The sequence below is a fragment of the Kryptolebias marmoratus genome, linkage group LG14, assembly GCF_001649575.2.
Source record: "Kryptolebias marmoratus isolate JLee-2015 linkage group LG14, ASM164957v2, whole genome shotgun sequence".
In the NCBI taxonomy this organism is placed as follows: domain Eukaryota; kingdom Metazoa; phylum Chordata; class Actinopteri; order Cyprinodontiformes; family Rivulidae; genus Kryptolebias; species Kryptolebias marmoratus.
In genome coordinates, this window is record NC_051443.1 from 14689558 (window position 1) to 14707357 (window position 17800).

General features: G+C 37.7%; 1 protein-coding gene across 2 annotated transcripts in view; it reads left to right on the top strand.

The window, feature by feature from the left end:
• The window catches only part of gpsm1b (G protein signaling modulator 1b), a 19436-nt gene extending 1793 nt beyond the window's left edge, over window positions 1-17643 (top strand). The window contains exons 2-14 of one of the 2 annotated variants that reach the window (XM_037979400.1): window positions 708-929; window positions 2092-2227; window positions 2371-2513; window positions 3993-4116; window positions 5406-5521; window positions 5660-5815; window positions 6056-6164; window positions 6298-6412; window positions 7534-7604; window positions 7680-7850; window positions 14034-14193; window positions 14319-14524; window positions 15790-17643. In XM_037979400.1, the coding sequence (XP_037835328.1) occupies window positions 708-929; window positions 2092-2227; window positions 2371-2513; window positions 3993-4116; window positions 5406-5521; window positions 5660-5815; window positions 6056-6164; window positions 6298-6412; window positions 7534-7604; window positions 7680-7850; window positions 14034-14193; window positions 14319-14524; window positions 15790-15990 (1930 nt within the window). In that variant the 3' untranslated portion in view covers window positions 15991-17643. Of the gene's footprint in view, window positions 1-707; window positions 930-2091; window positions 2228-2370; window positions 2514-3992; window positions 4117-5405; window positions 5522-5659; window positions 5816-6055; window positions 6165-6297; window positions 6413-7533; window positions 7605-7679; window positions 7851-11234; window positions 11497-14033; window positions 14194-14318; window positions 14525-15789 lie in introns of those variants that run through there. The other variant, XM_037979401.1, reaches the window with a different exon arrangement.
• Window positions 17644-17800: the final 157 nt, after the last annotated feature.

Below are 17800 nucleotides of genomic sequence, written 5' to 3' on the forward strand. Positions count from 1 at the left end.
TGTAATCATCAAAATTAAACGAAATAAACATTTGAAATATATGAGTTTGTATGTAATGTATGAATATAATATACAAGTTTCACTTTTTAAATGGAATTACTGAAATCAATCTACTTTTTCATGATATTCTAATTTTATGACCAGCACCTGTAGTGTCTTATGTGGAGTTTAGAGCTACAACTAAATCAGCTGGTCTTTACCTGATCCTGGATTAAACAATGAACCTTGGGTATCTACTTTCTGGTTACAATACTTGTGCTTGTGCTGACTGTTGTTTACATACAGTCTGTAGAAATGTTTTTAACAACCCAAATGGTTGTAAAGTAATTGCAAAGTGTTTTCTCGACGTAGAAAACAGGTTTGCTTTTGGTTTGACAACGGTCAGATCATGAAAAGCTACGCACTTTCAGTAGCTTTACAAAGGTAATGATCAGTATAAGAGAACTTTAGACTGATGTGAGCAGAAAAGAGTGAAAAGTGTAACATCTTCTCAAGGTATCCATCTTAAAGCTTAGACTCAGTTGCTGAGGCAACCGTCCACAGAAACAGCAACAGACCTTAGTGTTGTCATGGTGATACTGCCATCCCTTCACCTTAGGATGATGTTGCACCACCACTGTAATTGTATGTATGCTACTGTACATTGTTATCTGTACAAGAATTGTGCTGATTCTTTTCTTTTTTTTACTTTTCTTTGCATCACTCAGGATGGAGGCCTCTTGCTTGGAGTTGGCCTTGGAAGGAGAGCGGCTCTGCAAAGCTGGAGATTTTAAAGGGGGAACTGCGTTTTTTGAGGCAGCCGTCCAGGTCGGCACGGAAGACCTGAAGACCCTCAGTGCCATCTACAGCCAGCTCGGCAACGCCTACTTTTACCTCAAGGAGTACGGCAAAGCCCTGGAATACCACAAACATGACCTCACCTTGGCCAGGTGAATGTTTGTCCATTAGGTGTACAGTTTTGACTTAAATCTCATTGTCTGAAAATGTTATAATAGAATACAGAAGCAGCTTCACACTAAAAATGTAACACTTGCCATTATTATAAGAAAATATAAATATCAGTACAGATATTTCCAAAACGATAAACAATGGTTTATGAAGAATCTACAAAGAGGAAAAAAACATGATCACAAATAAAAAAAGATGCTTTTGAACCATCATTTCCAGCAAGTATTAATAACAAATGAAGTGGCAGGAATTCTTTTGTGGCTTCATTAATGCTTTGAGTATAATTCTTTAGATGGGCACCATTTGAAAGATGAGTGGTGCAATTCATATTTCTGCAGTCAGCTTATTATCTCTAGAAACAGATCTACTCAGTGCTAAGTTTTTTTCCTGACATGTCTAAGTGATATGTTTTAAGAATGGCTGTTATTTGATGCACCGAAGGGTCAACAATCAGTTCAGTGAAGCAGAATAAGCAGAGCAAATTGGTAAATGTAACTTTTACCAAAGCCAGTAAGCACAGGGGAAAAGTTGAAACATTTTTTTATGAAGAAAGACTCTCCACATATCCCTAAAAGTGCTGTCAGACTAAAAGCCACCTGCTGCTGCCAGCGTAGGAAGCTAATTGTTCCAAACAATTATATCTTGGCTATAAATGCATAGCTCGGAGCCTGGCAAGGTCGATTCTCTCGGGGTTATCGTGCAATTCTTTTGACAATCCAGCTGCCTTACGAGGTAATTTCAGATAACCTTTTCCAACAGAGTTTTACAGCACAATTAGATGCAAAGAGGCCACCAGGAAGGACAACATTAGTGGACTTTTGTATAGTAAAAGTCAGCAACTACAAGCTGGTTATTTAGCTTGTGAGTAATCTGCTCTCCTGCAGTGAGTGCAGCTGGTAGTTCAGCAGGGAAGTGATTAAACACCCCTGGGAGGTTTACCTTGTTACATTACATTCTCACCAGGACCACTGGGACTTGATCCCTGGAAGTAAGCAAATAACGCTGTGTAATAAATCCTGCAGCATGTCCCAATTAAACCCCTTTACAGCATCTTTAATAGTTATTGTTTAATCACCAAATTAACTGAGGGAAGTCATCTGTATCACCATCACTAAATACAGCAATGTGTTTTCCCTTTCTCAGAACCATAGGAGACAGAATTGGAGAAGGAAAAGCCAGCGGTAACCTCGGTAACACTTTAAAAGTGTTGGGACGCTTTGATGAGGCTGTCGTCTGCTGCCAAAGACATCTGGACATTGCTCAAGAGCAGGGTGACAAGGTAGAGTGGTGCATTTCAAACTAACCAATGAAGATTCAAGCAAATAGACACACAAAAGTGAAACACTTTGGATGAAAATTATATGACTGAAACAACCCAGACTGCTGTGATTAAACCAGTCTTCCTTTACTGTAACGTTGTAGGTCGGAGAGGCCAGAGCGCTGTATAACATCGGAAACGTGTTTCACGCGAAGGGCAAGCAGCAGCTGTGGAGCTGCCCCCAGGAACCAGGAGACCTGCCAGCTGACGTTAGGGACACACTGCAGAAAGCTACTGACTTTTATGAGTACGTATCATGAGCAGTGCATTTAACACAATGTGACACATGGCTCTGTATATCTGCACAAATGGATGCTGGTAAAAATAATAACATGATAAACATCTCATTCTAGTCTGTCATGTAAAACCAAACAAAAAGCAAACAATGGTGCAGCTCATTTTAGTTAGATGTACTACATAAGAATAATAATATGGATTAGTAGTTGTTCTGATATATATTTTTTGACATTTCAAGCATAATAACAGAAGTATAGAGTCTGCCTGCTCCTTTACACGCTCTCCCCTTCCAGTGGCACATGTGTCTACTCTACACAACAGCTCACCGTCATGTCTGACAGAGTTTGTTCGGGCTTTTTGAAAAATGTTGTCACAGTTGTCAGCGAACTGTGTGCTAAAAAAGTGGGAAAAAATTAGGAGTGGGACCTCACAGTTCAATTTGATTATGAATTGTTTGATACTCCGGTTAGCAGTAGAAGCTAGTAGCTACTACCAGCTATTTTTTCTTCTTCCTTCTTTGTGTGGAAACGTGTACACAAATTGCATAGTGTTGCTCTTGTCAAGGTCATTTATAGAAGTACTTCCTCACACTGAGTGAGCTGTTTGTATGTCTCGGTCAGTCACCTTGGTTCCCTCTGTTTTGTGCCTGCCATAAATGATCCTTACTTCATACTTAACTTAATACTTCATAGTTCTGCCTTTTGTGTTCCTCAACATGATGTTACTAACATTAAATAACAATCAGTTTTTTTACATTCCTAAACTAATCAAGGCTACATCGCGATGCGTCATAAACTAGTTTCTAAGCCACACACTTAGTATATAAACCTGCCGTAAATTAATGCAAGAAGTCCAGGTGTGAAGATCAGAGGCAGCACCTCTCAGATGCTGTTTTATTATTGTCCTTGGCAAATAAATGCCAAAGTTTGCAAAATTAGACAATAACCAACACTACACAAAAATGCTTTAAAAACTTCAATGTTGAGAGGAGAAAATGTCAGTGAGGGGGGAAAAAACCGTGGCTGTATCAATTAATAACCTTTTTATCATATGTAAGTAAATCTAATCAAATGTATTTATATAGCACATTTAAAAAGAGCTGCCATTGGCCAAAGTGTTTTACACAAAACAAAAAATTGTAAAAAGATATTTTCAAACACAAGAAACCATAAATAAAAGGAATGGATAAATATTCTTTACACTTTTACTGAATACAAATATGTAGATTCTCAGTCATTCAGGACATGTCAAATCCAAAAATAAATTAAAAACAAAATAACTGGACTTTTATTTTATAGTTGAAGACATTTTGCGACTCATGTGGGCAGAATAAAAGTCCAGTTGTTTGATTTATTTCTTTTGGAACTGAATATAAAGACATAAAACAGAAAAACAGCTGAATAAGCAACAGAAATGCAATACTTGTTATACTTGGGTGTTCCATATAAAGAATGTGCTGCTTATAAATGTTTGTCCTCGACTTCTGCAGGATGAACTTGTGTTTGGTCAAAGAGCTTGGGGACCGAGCGGCTCAGGGGAGGGCCTATGGGAACCTGGGCAACACCCACTACCTGCTGGGTAACTTTGTTGAAGCAATCAAGTTTCACCGCCAGGTAAAAAAAAAAAAAAGTCAAAGTTTTACCTTTTACCGGCATCATATTTGCATCATTGTGGTGCAGAGATGAGTCACCTCCCTCAGACAGCAGTTTAATTAATTCTGAAGTTGTTCAGGGACTCTGTGTTTTCTCACCGAAGAGAATTGTAAATTAAATACATTCAAAATGAATCAAATCTTGCAGTTTCATTAATTCTAGACACAATGCACAAACCGAAGCAGATCAGCACGTTTTGTGCATTCGGTTTGTAGCCGCAACCTAAAAGATATTTCAAGGGCGTTTCAGTTTCCTGCTTTGTGTTCATAAACTCCCGGGCAGAAGTCACCCTCCCTGAAGCCAGACTGCAACATGACATGATTTCACCTCCTTGTGTGTGCTTCTGTAACCCGCAGTGGTTTAACGTTGTTGTTTGTTTGTTTTTTTCTTTTATGTTTGAATTGCTTGCAATGTTTGTGTTTGTGTTTGCAGTTCTTCAAATTTCACTTAGTGAAAAAATAAACCAAAACAAGTAATGTGTTTATGTCTTGCTGAGAGAAGATCTTCACGTTTGCTTACTTCTGGTGTCCGTTTGGCTAATATTTTACATGCAAAACAGCCCATTTGCTCAAGAGGGGAGAAGACTGACTCTCATTTGAATAGTATTTTGCTTCAGTCATAACACATCTAGTTTTGTTTAGTCTGATTTTTAAACAAATGGGAAAATATCGCCTGGTTCATTTGGCAGTGTTGTTACCTATTTTCTGTAAACATACTTTACTCTGAGAAACATTTATCTGGATGCGTTTTTCAGTGCACCACAATCCGTCTCATGCTGCACTGGCAGTCAGCTTGCTGAGACTGTTCCATTATTAAAAAAAAAAGGAGGAGGAAATTGGTTTCTTGGTGATTCATTGAAAAGTATAGCTTCAGGCGATCTCTTCCTGTGTTTTCCTGTCACTCTCTATTGTAAACCACCTCTTTCCGTGTGCAAGAAACCAGCCTCTCCTCTCCTTCCCATTACAAATCTATCAGTGTGCCTCAGAGGGGAACACGCTGCTTATAGAGAGAATCAGAGGTGGGTGATTTGATGTATCAGTGCTGCAGATGCACCTGTGGTCAGAAAATAAGGTGCCCAGCAGAGCTTGAATGTTGAATATTTGCCTTAGTTTGTACACTAAGACCAAAAAAATACTGTAAAATATCGAAAAAAATTACACTAAGGTGAAGATTTCTATCATTTGTTAAACTCACACAAAATGAAAATACAAATTTTATGCCATTTGACTTTACTGCTTTGTCTTTTGCAGCGATTATCCATTGCTAAAGAATTTGGAGACAAAGCAGCTGAAAGGCGAGCCTACAGTAACCTCGGCAATGCCTTGATATTCCTGGGACAGTTCAACGCAGCCACAGAATACTACAGGTGAGGAGGGAGCGCAGTCTGACATCTAGTGGAGAGATGTTGAAGCAAAACACTTTTTGCTTGGCTTGTTGTTCTTCTACACCTTCATTTTTTATTAGCATCCTGGTTCTTACTTAGTCTCTTGTTTTTGTCTCATAGGAAAACCCTCCAACTGTCCAGGCAGCTGAGGGACCAGGTGATGGAGGCTCAGGCCTGTTACAGCCTGGGAAACACTTACACTCTGCTGCAGCAGTACGAGAGGGCCATAGACTACCACCTGAAACACCTGTGTATAGCCCAGCAGCTCAATGACAGGTAGAGTGAGCATAAAGAAAGCCAAGGTAGTGGGCACAGCAGCAGTTTTGAAACTCCAGGGATAGGGATGTCTCTCTTTGTCTTTCTGAGTTGGTTCTACAGAGAATGGAAATCCTCATTATAACGTTTAAGGATTTTCTTATGATTCATCTTATAAAACATAAAAATACATCATATAGACATGTAAACAAGGTTAAAAGTTGAGTTTTTCTTTACATCTATATGTCCGTTTCTCAATAGGGTCGGTGAGGGTCGTGCCTGCTGGAGTCTGGGAAATGCATACGTGTCTTCGGGGAACCACAAACAGGCTCTCCACTACGCCCGAAAGCACCTGGACATCTCCAGAGAAGTGAGATGTTTTAACAAGCTGATAAAGTCAATGAAATAATTGATTTTTTAATTTTTTTTTGTAGGAGTGGGTTCTCTAGCATGTGACCCTAACTGCGTGTCTCTTTGTTCCTGCTTCTTTCTTTGAAACTTAGATTGGAGACAGAAACGGGGAGCTGACGGCCAGAATGAACGTGGAGCAGCTGATGGAGGCTCTGGGAGTCAATGAGAGCGACCTTTCACCCTCCAGTTCAGAGTTTGAGATGCAAGGTTAGTTTGGTTCTGTCTTTTAACATCATTTTGGCAAAAAAATAATGTCACTCATTGTCCAAGTTAATTATACTTGGATAGAATAGGTGGCGTAGTTGCCATTTGAAGTTTCAAAATGCATTAAAACAGAGACTTTGCCCTTTAGTTATAAAAATAGTTCATTCCGCATTTTAAAGAACTTAAATTTTAATATAACACAGATCTTGTCAAAAACAATTAATTTTGCTCAGAACTTCTTAATTTCTTATGCATTGTGAAGAAGTTGGAACAGAGAATAGGCAAAGGGGAAAAACAAAATGTTTGTTTGCATCTGTGTTTATGTTTAAAAGTGCATTAAAAATAGGGGCTGGCCAGTCTGCAGTTAAAACAAAATGAAGCTGTAGCTTTTTATCTGATAGAAATGTAGGCAAACAGCAATTATCCTCAAAGGTTTCAGGTTGGCCAAAAGAAATAAGACGCAGGTTTGAACTCGTGTTGAAACTTTGTTGATTTGGTGATAAACAGGAATTTTGTTGATCACATTAAAACTCCATGTATAACCTTTTTTTAATGTCTGTGTTTGACAAACAGTGGGCTTGACCAAGCTAACCAGAAACCATATAAAATGTGAAACTAACTTTAGGTGAGACAGTGTTTGTAGTATGTCTGAACTGAGGCTAAATATGATCAAACCAAATCAAATGATCCTACAATTTCCACATCTGGGTATCGAAGCCTTATATATATATATATATATATATATATATATATAAGGAAGTATAGAGAGGCGGTCATATCTGGGCAGTCTTGGATAATGTTTGCATTCATGAACCTTCCTCAGGACAGATACTCACTCACACCCATGTTCTACTTTTTTTTTCTTTGGATCAAAGCTGGCTTACAGATGCTTTAATCAGTTTATTTGTCTTGTTGTCTGCTTTATACCCCTGTTTGAGTATCCTGAGACCACCACTGAAATTATAAGCTTGTCAAAATAAAAAGATAAACTCAAGGCACTATGTAACCTCAAAATGGTTCCTAAAACAAATTCAGAGTGTGTTGCTTTCACAAGTTGTGAAATATGGCATCTGGCTGCTATGTGATGTAATGTTTATTTACTTTTTTTTTCTTTTTTTCTGAAGGAGCAAGACCCAAAATTACCAAGAGAAACAGCATGGACAGTGTGGATCTATGGAAGTACTCTTCAGATAAGGTGCAGAAATACGCTTTGCTTTTTCTCTGCACACATTCATTAGTTTCTTTTTAACAAAGTGTTCTGTTTCTACAGAATGGGGACAACCAAAACTTGGAAAGCATACCAAGAAGATCTAAAAGCCATCTCTCAGAAGCTGGTAAACGAAAAGGCTATTCTGACAGTCAGTCGTCAGACGAAAGACCCTGGTTGGATTCGCCCGTAGACACTGATGACATCACTGTTCAAGTCCCGCCTCCCGTTTCGGTGAGTAGCTTTGCTACTTTATTACATTTTCTACTCTTAAAACCACATTTGCTCTACGAGCTTATAGCCAGGATTTTAATTTTATAACTACATAAATATTCATATTCTAATTGCAGCTTTTATTTTTGTTAAAACCTTGAACAAATAGTCTTATTTCTCATGTCTTAAGACGGTAAGGGTAAATTAGATTTTATGCCCAACAAAATGAGCAACAAATGTTATTTAGTTCCTTCTTGCAGTCACACTTAGTTCACTTCTCTCATTAAAATGTCTAACAGATAACAAACTATCAGTTAACTACTTTGTTTAATATTTCAGGGCTGCACTTTGGGGGGAAATATGTATATAAAAAAATTAAATCAATAAAACATTTGAACATTAATTGTGCAAATGCTGAGTCAGCATGCACACTATTGTTTTGCGGTATATATTTTGTACATATTGTAGACTCCCTTTCACTTGCTTTACTGTCTCCATAAGCTACTTTTAGCTTTTGGCTACAGTTTTGCTAGTTTTAGCTTGTAGCTACATTTAGCTAATTTTAGCTTTTAGTTACACTATTGCTGATTTAAGTTTTTAGCTACTGTTTTGCTTATATTAGCTTGAAGTTATGGTTTTGCAAATCTTTGATTTTAGCTATGGTTTTGCCAATTGAAAATTTTAGCTCCAGTTTTGCCAGTTTTAGCTTTTGTCCTGTTTGTTTTAACTAACAATTCAGTTTTAGTTTCTTCAACAAATTTCAGCAGATTCATCGAGCACTTGGCATTCATGCTGTATTTTCTGTGAAAATGCAGATTTTTTTAGTTTTAATTGAGGTTATTGTGTGTTACGTAACATGTCAGCTGCATCATAACAGCGTCTTCTCATTTAATAGCATTTAGCCGTTTGCTGTGAACTAGCTTCTTAATGAGTTTGTTTATTCGCAGCTGTTGTATCCTCATAACTTTGTGGCCCCTGCAGCATCTAATTATGCTCTCATCCTGTAATGATGGTAATTGTTGTAATCAGCTGGCTGACAGGCGGGTAAAAAGTGTAAATTACTGGGCTGAGTCATAATGGTTTATCTCAAGCAAGTAGAAATAGCATCCAGAAGTAAATCTTCTTAATCTTAATGTTGCTCAAGCATATCCAATTTTCAGATTTGGCATTCCTTTAAGGCCGGTTAGGCATCTGAAAATGCCATGTAAATAAAACAGATCAACACCCACCTAATAGTGTATTTTACAGTTTTTGACATGTGTACATTGGAAGTACAAATACAACAAAAAAACAAGCATAAAACACAGGTTTGTTTGATAAAGTATCAGCCGTGTTTAGCTCAATGTTGAGTTCTTTCTGCTCGGTTAAAAATCTGATCTTTGGCTTTCTTTGTAATGAAACAAGCAGACTTATTTCTTTCTTTTTTTTTTTTTTACATGTGAACCATTTAAAAGGTAAGACTTGTGCTAAAAGACTGAGGCTCAGCCTGAACGTCTCAAGCACAAAGTCATGCTCGTCAGGTGATGATTTGTGTCGAAGTCATGCAAATAAATGAACAGCATTGTGCTTGTGTTACAGATTAGTCTTGGTATTCGACAGTGATAAAGAAAAACAACAACAACAACAGTCAATTGATGACTGTGTGTTTTAAATTTGTTTCCTCCTCTGGGCCAGCCACAGCTGTGGCCACAACCGTAATGTTTTTAGGTTGTTTCAAACTTCTATTAGTCTGAATGTAATAGCTTTTGATGTCCCGGAGACAGATTCTTTGAATATAAAAAAAACTTTCTTTTGTAATAAAAAAATAACAAAATTGAAATTTGGGGACAGTGGGTACTGTAACATTCACAAAAACCCTAATATTAATTAAAAAAACTCTTTGAATATTTATAGGATAAATTGACAAACACGTAATAGAATAAAATACTGAAAGTTTTAGTTTATATTAAGGAAGGTCAACTTTTCTGTGATGCTAATGTCATAATTCAGCAAGGCAAGGTCCGATTAATAGTATTTAATAATATGTCAAATTGTCAAACAGAATTGATGCAACTAATCTTGAGTACCAGCCTGAAGCTGGTGATTACATAGGTTTCTTTTTTCTGAATGTGAAGCATCACCGTCTGTTCTCAAAGCTACAACTTTGCGTTCTGTCCTTTTGTAATTAAGTAGTCATGACCATTGTTTTGTATTTTGTCATTTTACAGCGTAGAGTTCAACTTTTGTGTTTCCATTTTGAATCAGAAGGTGGCGCTGTACTGCAGACCTAACTGCACCAGAATGTCTTCATTTTCCAGTTTACATGGACATTATGTCAAAAACAATTCCTGATACTGATCAGAAGGGCTGATTATGGCTAAAGATATCTTAGTAACTTGAGTGGAAGGGCAATAAAAAGCTCCTGTTTGGTATCATCTGACCTAAGGACTTAATCTTGAGATTTGCTCGGATGTAACTTTCCAAACCTAAGCCTTGTTCTTTTAAAAGGAAATATAATTTCCTGGTAGTTCTTCCTAACAAGCCATACTTGTTTAGTCTTTTTCTGATTATATTGTTGTGAACTTTATCTTTTGTTGAGCTTTTCAAGGCCCTTAGTTTGAGATGCACTCCTAATCCCACCCCCCCAGCTTTTTTAATTTCTGGCCTTGGAATAAACTTGCTGGAATGTTCACTTTTGTGAAGACCAGGAACTCTCTTGAGTGCTGGTTTGCAAATGATTATTTTCTGTTTTAAGATGCATTTTTACCCTTCCTGGATTGATGGAAAATTAATATTTCTTTTTGTATACAGCATCCGCATTTTCAGTTAGTTTTGTTGAAAAAACTGGGGCACTATTTATCAAGTTATGTCTTGTTTTTCATCTGTCTTTAGCTAAATTTGAAAGGACCAGGTAAGGGATGAAGCTTTGACCATGAATGTAGGACACACTGCAGTGAATTAGGAGGAGACACCTTTTGTCATGTATTTGCATTTATTTACACTTTTTTTTATCCTAGTTTCTCATTTTTTTTATCTTCTCATTGCTATCTTTTGTCATCTTTTCTCTCTTGTTCTGTCAATTTGGCCTACTTGATTAATTGGACATTATCAAGTTAGAAGCGACAAAATTCACAGGAGGACTGTGAGGCCAAGGACACAGGACAAAAATTGCTTTAGTTACACCTGATTAGACTTCACAGTGTAAGAACGGTTGGTCTCTGAAGCTAGTTGATCTGCAGGTAAGCCGTGTTCACATGATTAAACCCCTGCACTCATCTTTCTGTGCTCCATTCCCCTCCTCCCTTTAGCTGAGCACAGCTCTGCCTCTCAGCTGATAATGTGACCTTGATCACAGAACCGGTACCCTCCCCACGGGGTCAAACGCCCAGCTTCCCATAATGAGTTGTTTTCCCACAGTGGGCGACCGGGAGCGAAATGGCCTGCCGGCGAGCTGCGGAAAGAGGGAGCGATAGAGGGACGGAGAGCTAGTGCGTCGTTTCAAAAGAGGCCTGGAAGAGAGGGGACACAAGAGGCGAGGAAATTAAGAGGGCGGTGGGTCGGGTACAGCAGAAAAGTAAAGAGAGGGAGAGAACGAGTGGTGGTGGAAGCAGAGCAGAGGGACGTGTGATTCAGGCGTGTGGTGCTCAGGGAGGAATGAGAGATAAAGGACAAAGAATTAGCGCTCCTGGTAAGAAGTTTTTACTTCTGCTTTTCAGCTGAAATAACAAGACTGTGCGAAGGGTTCGAGAAGGGTGCTTATTTACTTTTAATGCTTGGTGTGGAGTGTAAATAGAACATCAAGTTATGTGAGTTTTACTGCCTGTACACGCAGTACATTTGAGTCTTGTTTTCTGGGTGTCTGAAGAATGTCTCAGTTTTCTTTTTAGTTCAGTTGTACAGTTTTTCAAATGAAACTTTGCTTGAAATCTGGTGTCTGCTGTCCCACTTCACGGCTTGCTCAAGACAAAGTTATTGCACCTTTTCTGCAGCATTTTATGCTTGGGCTTCCCATATGTTAATGTGTCTTTGTGGTACACTGGGATTGTTGTCTCGAAGTGTTACTTTGATTTGTGTAGCTGTGACATAAAAGTAAATGAAAAAGCTCATTGATAAAGTCAGCTGGCTTAGATTTTTGTTGCTCAATTGAACTTGGATTTTTATTAAAGGAACTTCTTGTTTTTTGAAAATGTTATTTTAATGATAAAGTCGATGGATTTTGTAGAAATATTAAAGCTTCTGACCAATCAAACAACAGTGGCAGAAACTTGTGACCTCCTTTATTGCTGCTTAAAGTGTACAAACATTGATGATAAGTCAGTTTATCTAATATATAATAACAGCACAAACTGCCTCAACTGGTATTATATTAATTTCTATCAATTTATGACTACAGTTTTTCTATTTTAGGGCAATTGTGCCTAAAATGTACTGTTAGCAATCATTGATTTCTGGATATATGTTATTTAATTTTTAAGACCCCTCACTTGTTCTCGACCCCAACTTTGGGAACTGTTCTAAAGTGAACACCTAATCCTTGAATTTAACATTTAAATACTAAAAGGTAATTGCTAAATATAAGATTGCCTTCAGTGATTTCCCCACAGAATGCAACATAATACTAAGTTTCTTATGAAAAGCATTACACAATGTTTGTTTTTTCTCCTAGTTGTTGAAACAGCTGCCCAGTTTTTAATATTCACTGTTTCAAATAGCTGTTAGTTGAAGACAGCTATTAATATATAATGTCACGACTGCAATGGTGCGGGCATGCATCCTTTTTAAAAAGTTTTTTAGTTGAAATGACATTGGGAGCAGATAATTAGGCCCTGCAGGTTGTTCGCAGTGTTAGTGGCTACAGCTGCTCTGTGCTCTCAGGGTGAGCTGCACGAAATGTTTCATCTGCCATTAGGCTCTTCCTGTACGTCACTAAACCCCCGCAGCCAGCAGAGGAGCTTCATAGCATTCAGCTGCAGAATTCTGAGCACAGCTTTGACAGTAAAGAGACACAAGCCTGATATTTGCTCTCTCCTGGGCTGCAGGGATCTGATGTTTGCTTTACAGTTTATGTGAGCCTGAATGGCTAACACATTTATAACTTTGTTCCATTAAACAGTAAGACGCTCCCCCTGGTGTTACAGTCAAGTACTGCAAATCCTGTCTAAATTTTAGTAGAGATACTAACAAATATTCTGTTCATTTTTGGTTAATGTACTAATGTTTTTCTAAAATAACTTGTTTAGTAAAATGCTAAATTTCTTACATAATCAAAATGAGTGAACTGACTTTTTTTTTACTGTAATTTATTCTCTCAAGGTAGTTTCGATCAGAGCTAAGAAGAGTTGAAACATTAAAGTTAAATTTTTTATGTCATGTAAAAACTATTCCAAAATAGCAATTTCTTTTTATATGTGCATGTATATATGTGCAATTCAACAGTATTTAAGTGTAAATTTTGTTTAAAGATACAGCTGAAAATGTGTTTTTTTTTTTTTTTTAATTTAAATATTTTAGCTTTGATCTAAAAGTTGAGCGAATTGATTCAGAAGTTCGGTTATTTTTGGATCAGCAGCTTGATTTTTGACACCTGCAGCTTGTTTTTTTACATCCCAGAAAGTCAGTGCAAAAGGAGATAATTGCTTGCTGTTATGTGACAAAGAAAAAATGGAAAGACGGCAAAGTCAAGCTGATTAGCAGGGAGGTCAAAGCAACATAAATAGCCTTCAGTCAAGCAGTGAAAAGTTATTCAAGCTTTTTTTTTAGTTAAATACAAAACTAGCCAATTAGAGTTCCAGTTCCAGATGCTTATTAGTTCCATCTGTGTCACCATATTCACCTGATCCAGATGTTTCTTTCATGCTAAATGTATCACCTTCAGTATCTAGGCCAAGGTATTCTCAGGATGGCCATCCCTCGTGTGCTAATCAGATGATTGTACCTCACACAAGGCTGTCCTGAAAGTCTTTATTATGCAGCTCATATACATTTAGGTTAATTATTTCACCTGTAGAGCAAGCTTCTCAAATGGAGTCACCGAACCTCATCAGTTTATCCAGAAGAGTAATCTGCATCCTGTCTTATCCTTTTAGAAAGAACAGTAACTAAAAGAAGGGGGGGGTCTTTATCCCAGTCACAAAAGATGGACAACTGACAGGATCCCAAGGGAGCAGAGAGATGATCTTTGTTCAGGTCGAATAAAGGCGAAATGTTTTGATATTTGTGTTTCAGAAGCTGGGCCGTGACCCCTCTGATGAGGACTGCTTCTTTGACCTCCTCAGCAAGTTTCAGAGCAGCCGCATGGATGACCAGCGCTGCCATCTTGACGAGCCGCAGAACGGAGACGGCAGCGAGGGAACTGCAAACACGCCAACCCTGAATGAGATGATAGGTTGGTTGATGTCTTATCAGTTTCATGGACATCAGAAGCTCTTCTTAACCATTCTTCACCAAGGAAAACTCCATCATTTTCACTTGAGACTTTAACATTCTTTTATTATTTTCCTGTCCTTTTAGATCCTGCAGTTACTACTTCTCCCCAGACTGAAGAGCTCTTTGATTTGATTGCTAGCTCTCAGAGTCGTCGTCTTGATGACCAGCGTGTAAGTGTCGGAAACCTTCCAGGCCTTCGGATTACACATAACAACCTGGGGCATCTGGTTGGCGAGGGAGACCATCAAGAACCCAGTGACGACTTCTTCAACATGCTTATAAAGTGTCAGGTGAGGACACCATTATGAGACAAACTCAGGGGCTTAGTCATCTCAAAAACTTAATTTGCTGCCTGGTCTTTCACCAAACAACAAATGATCCACTTCATCTTGTCATATTTGCTTATACATTTTAATTAAAGAGGCACACTAATGGGCTGATTTTTGCTATTTTTTTCAGATAACTGTATTTGGCCACAACCAGAACATGTTAAGCCGATTAAAAGAAAGTCACCTCTGAGGCTAGCACAGTTTTGTTACACTTAACACGGCACCCTTGTGTCTGCAGCGAGGGTGCCTTTCATGCGACACCTAATAGAAGCTCAAGATGGGAATTATAATCCATTTTAGATGCATCGCAGGCGGAGGCAATTCTGAATTGATATTTAAATGTCAAAAATTCATTTAGTTAACTTTAATCTGCGCTGCCTCCTTAAGAAAGTCAGCAGAGTAGTTGCTGCAGGGGGCAGTAGACTTGCTGCAGCTGAAACAGACCGCAGTGTGTTTCGAAAAATATGTCTGCAAGTAATAGTTGAAGCTATCATGACCTAATTTGAATTGGTATAAATTTTCAGTGATAAACACAATGCTAATTGTGTTAGCTTTTCTCTGGTGTTTTCAGTGTTTCATTAGCATCTACGCTAATTATTGGTCAGCCTGTGAATAATAGGGTTTTTATGTTATTGTGCACTTTTCATAAGACATGAAAATATATAAATCTGTTTTTTTATGTAATGTAAGTCACAGTTATTGAAGTTTGTAAGTTTGTATTTCTGTCTCTGTACTTCAGTTTCAGTGTTTTTGATAAACATGATGAGGTAATCTGATAATCAAGATGCAGTCCCAACTCTTTTAAAATCGCATCGTAGCCTTTTGAATTGTAACCAAATTGTGAGGTGTCCAAAAATCTCCACTCCTAATAGAAGTTGATTTGAATGTTAAGGTTTTTTTTTACCATTTACTGTTCTTAGTTTTACTCTTTGCTAATTAAAATGTTTAGTCTTTTGCTCTGAATCATAGCCATTGATGTCATTGCTTGTCATCGCTCATTTACCTTACTTTAAGTGTTGGCGCAAATGTCTTTATTCACTGCTTTATCCTTTTTAAAATCTGGTACAATTTTATACTGTTGTTTCTATATGTCAAAAACAGTCCAATTGTCTTCATAAATCAGTCATCAGCTGTTCTGATTTCTAAAAATCAGCACTGGGATCAGTCTCTGAAAACCCTCAACCCCGTCGGTCTGTATTTAACTGTGTCCATCTTTGTGACTCCAGTCCTCCAGGATCGATGATCAGCGGTGCTCTCCGCCAGAGGCAGGTCCTCATGCCCCCACCGTGCCCGATGAGGACTTCTTCAGTCTCATCCAGAGGGTACAGGCCAAGCGCATGGACGAGCAGCGAGTCCATCTGCCCGCAGACGACGAGGACAGCCCTCAGTCCCCTGACCCGGAGCCACCCGCTGGCTTTCCAAGCTAGAATTTGGTGACTAATGCCACACAACATCATGTCAAAATAAGTAAGAACATAGAAAGTTAAAGAGCGATGAGCCGACATTCAAAGACAGCACTGAAGGGTGAACTAACCAGAATATTAATAAGACGAATTACATGTGCAATAGGTGGTGCCCCATTTAATGTCGCTTGATGTATTAATTGTGTGCAAATATAATAAAACATGCAAAATAAAGCCTTGATGGGGGGGCAGCACAGAAACATTTGGGAGTGAAACAACAACAAACGAAACGCAGTGTATATACAAAATCTAATGCCTTAATCTGAACGATATTCTTCAGACCCGAGATTGTATTCCCCACTGTCAGATGTGCTTTTTGAAGAAGGCGGTGGATGTACAGTTCGATGTGGAGACCCGCAGTGTGAACTGTGACAGTCACATAGGTTTGATCTAAACAGTGTTGTTGACAGGTGTGCACTGACATTTTATAAAAACAGGAACTCTGTTGATTTTAGACAAACTTATTTCAAAATTTCTTTCAATAATGCTGCTTTTTTTTTTTGGTTAAAATAAAAAAAGAGTGTTATTTGTGCAGTAACAGTATTAGTATTGGCTTTTGAGTGTTAAAATGCTTCGGTCACTTTATTTTTTTTTCACTAATTGACAACCAGATTGCTTTTTTTTTAAAAAGTAAAATATTTGTTTGAATTAAAAATACTGACAAAATTATATTTTTTACTCGTATGCAATTATGAGAATTTCCCTCTTTACAAAAATATGCAGTAACTAAGATTACTGAGCAAATGATATAGCTTCTTACTTTAAAAAAAAAACAAAACAACAACTGTGTGCTAAATTAAGCTTAATTTAATGTTTCTTTTAAATGTTTCCTAATTTTAATGACGTGGAGTTTTTCTTTCAGCTGCCCTTTAGAATCTGAAAGTCTGTCAGCAATCTACAGTTTACAGCAAATATTTTCAGTTACCAGATCATTAAAACCGAAAGATGAGTGTCAAATTTTGGAGAGCTCATAAAAGCTCACATTATGTTGCCATTATAGACTGCCTCTTTGTGGTCAGAACCTTTTATTACATCTGTGAATTACTGAGTCTAAAAGGCAATCCTCATCCCTAAGTAAAAATAATGACATGGCAACCTGAGGCCTGACAGTTCAGGATAATATCTTTTGTTTTGTTAATCTGCACCATAAATCTGGAGAGCATTTTGCAAAGTCTGAAGTACTTTTTCTAAGCAAATGAGGTACGGACTCCAGATAGACGAGTTTGAAAAAGATGTCCTACAGAGCATCTGTTTGATGGTACTAAACATTTTTATCTTAACTTGAGGCTTGATTTTTATTCAGAAGTAGTGCATACCTCAGATCTTCGTTTATCAACGTTTATAGCATTAGAAGCATTAAATGATGAACCGGACTGGATCATGTTGTAAGATTTTATTCATCTCTTTTAGTACTCGATACATTGGGAGCTGCAGTTAATATATTTCGTTTCTGTCTTTTTTTTTTGTAATTTAACATTCATAGAAAGTATCTGGAATGCTTCAGATTACCTTTGCCATAATTTGTACATATAAATATATTTTGTATTTATGTTCCCTTGGAGGACATGAATATGTCGCCTCATGCTTTTAATAAAACGTTTCAGATGTCCATTTGAATGGGTGTTGTTTGTTAAAAGTTTCTGCACGAACCACTTCCTTATGCTAGCATCAGAGAAATAAGGAAGCGCCACACACTCTTGGTGTGTAAGCTGCATACATATTTGATGCATTCGAACACATCTCTTTATGTGACTTCAACGCAGTTCATTGAATC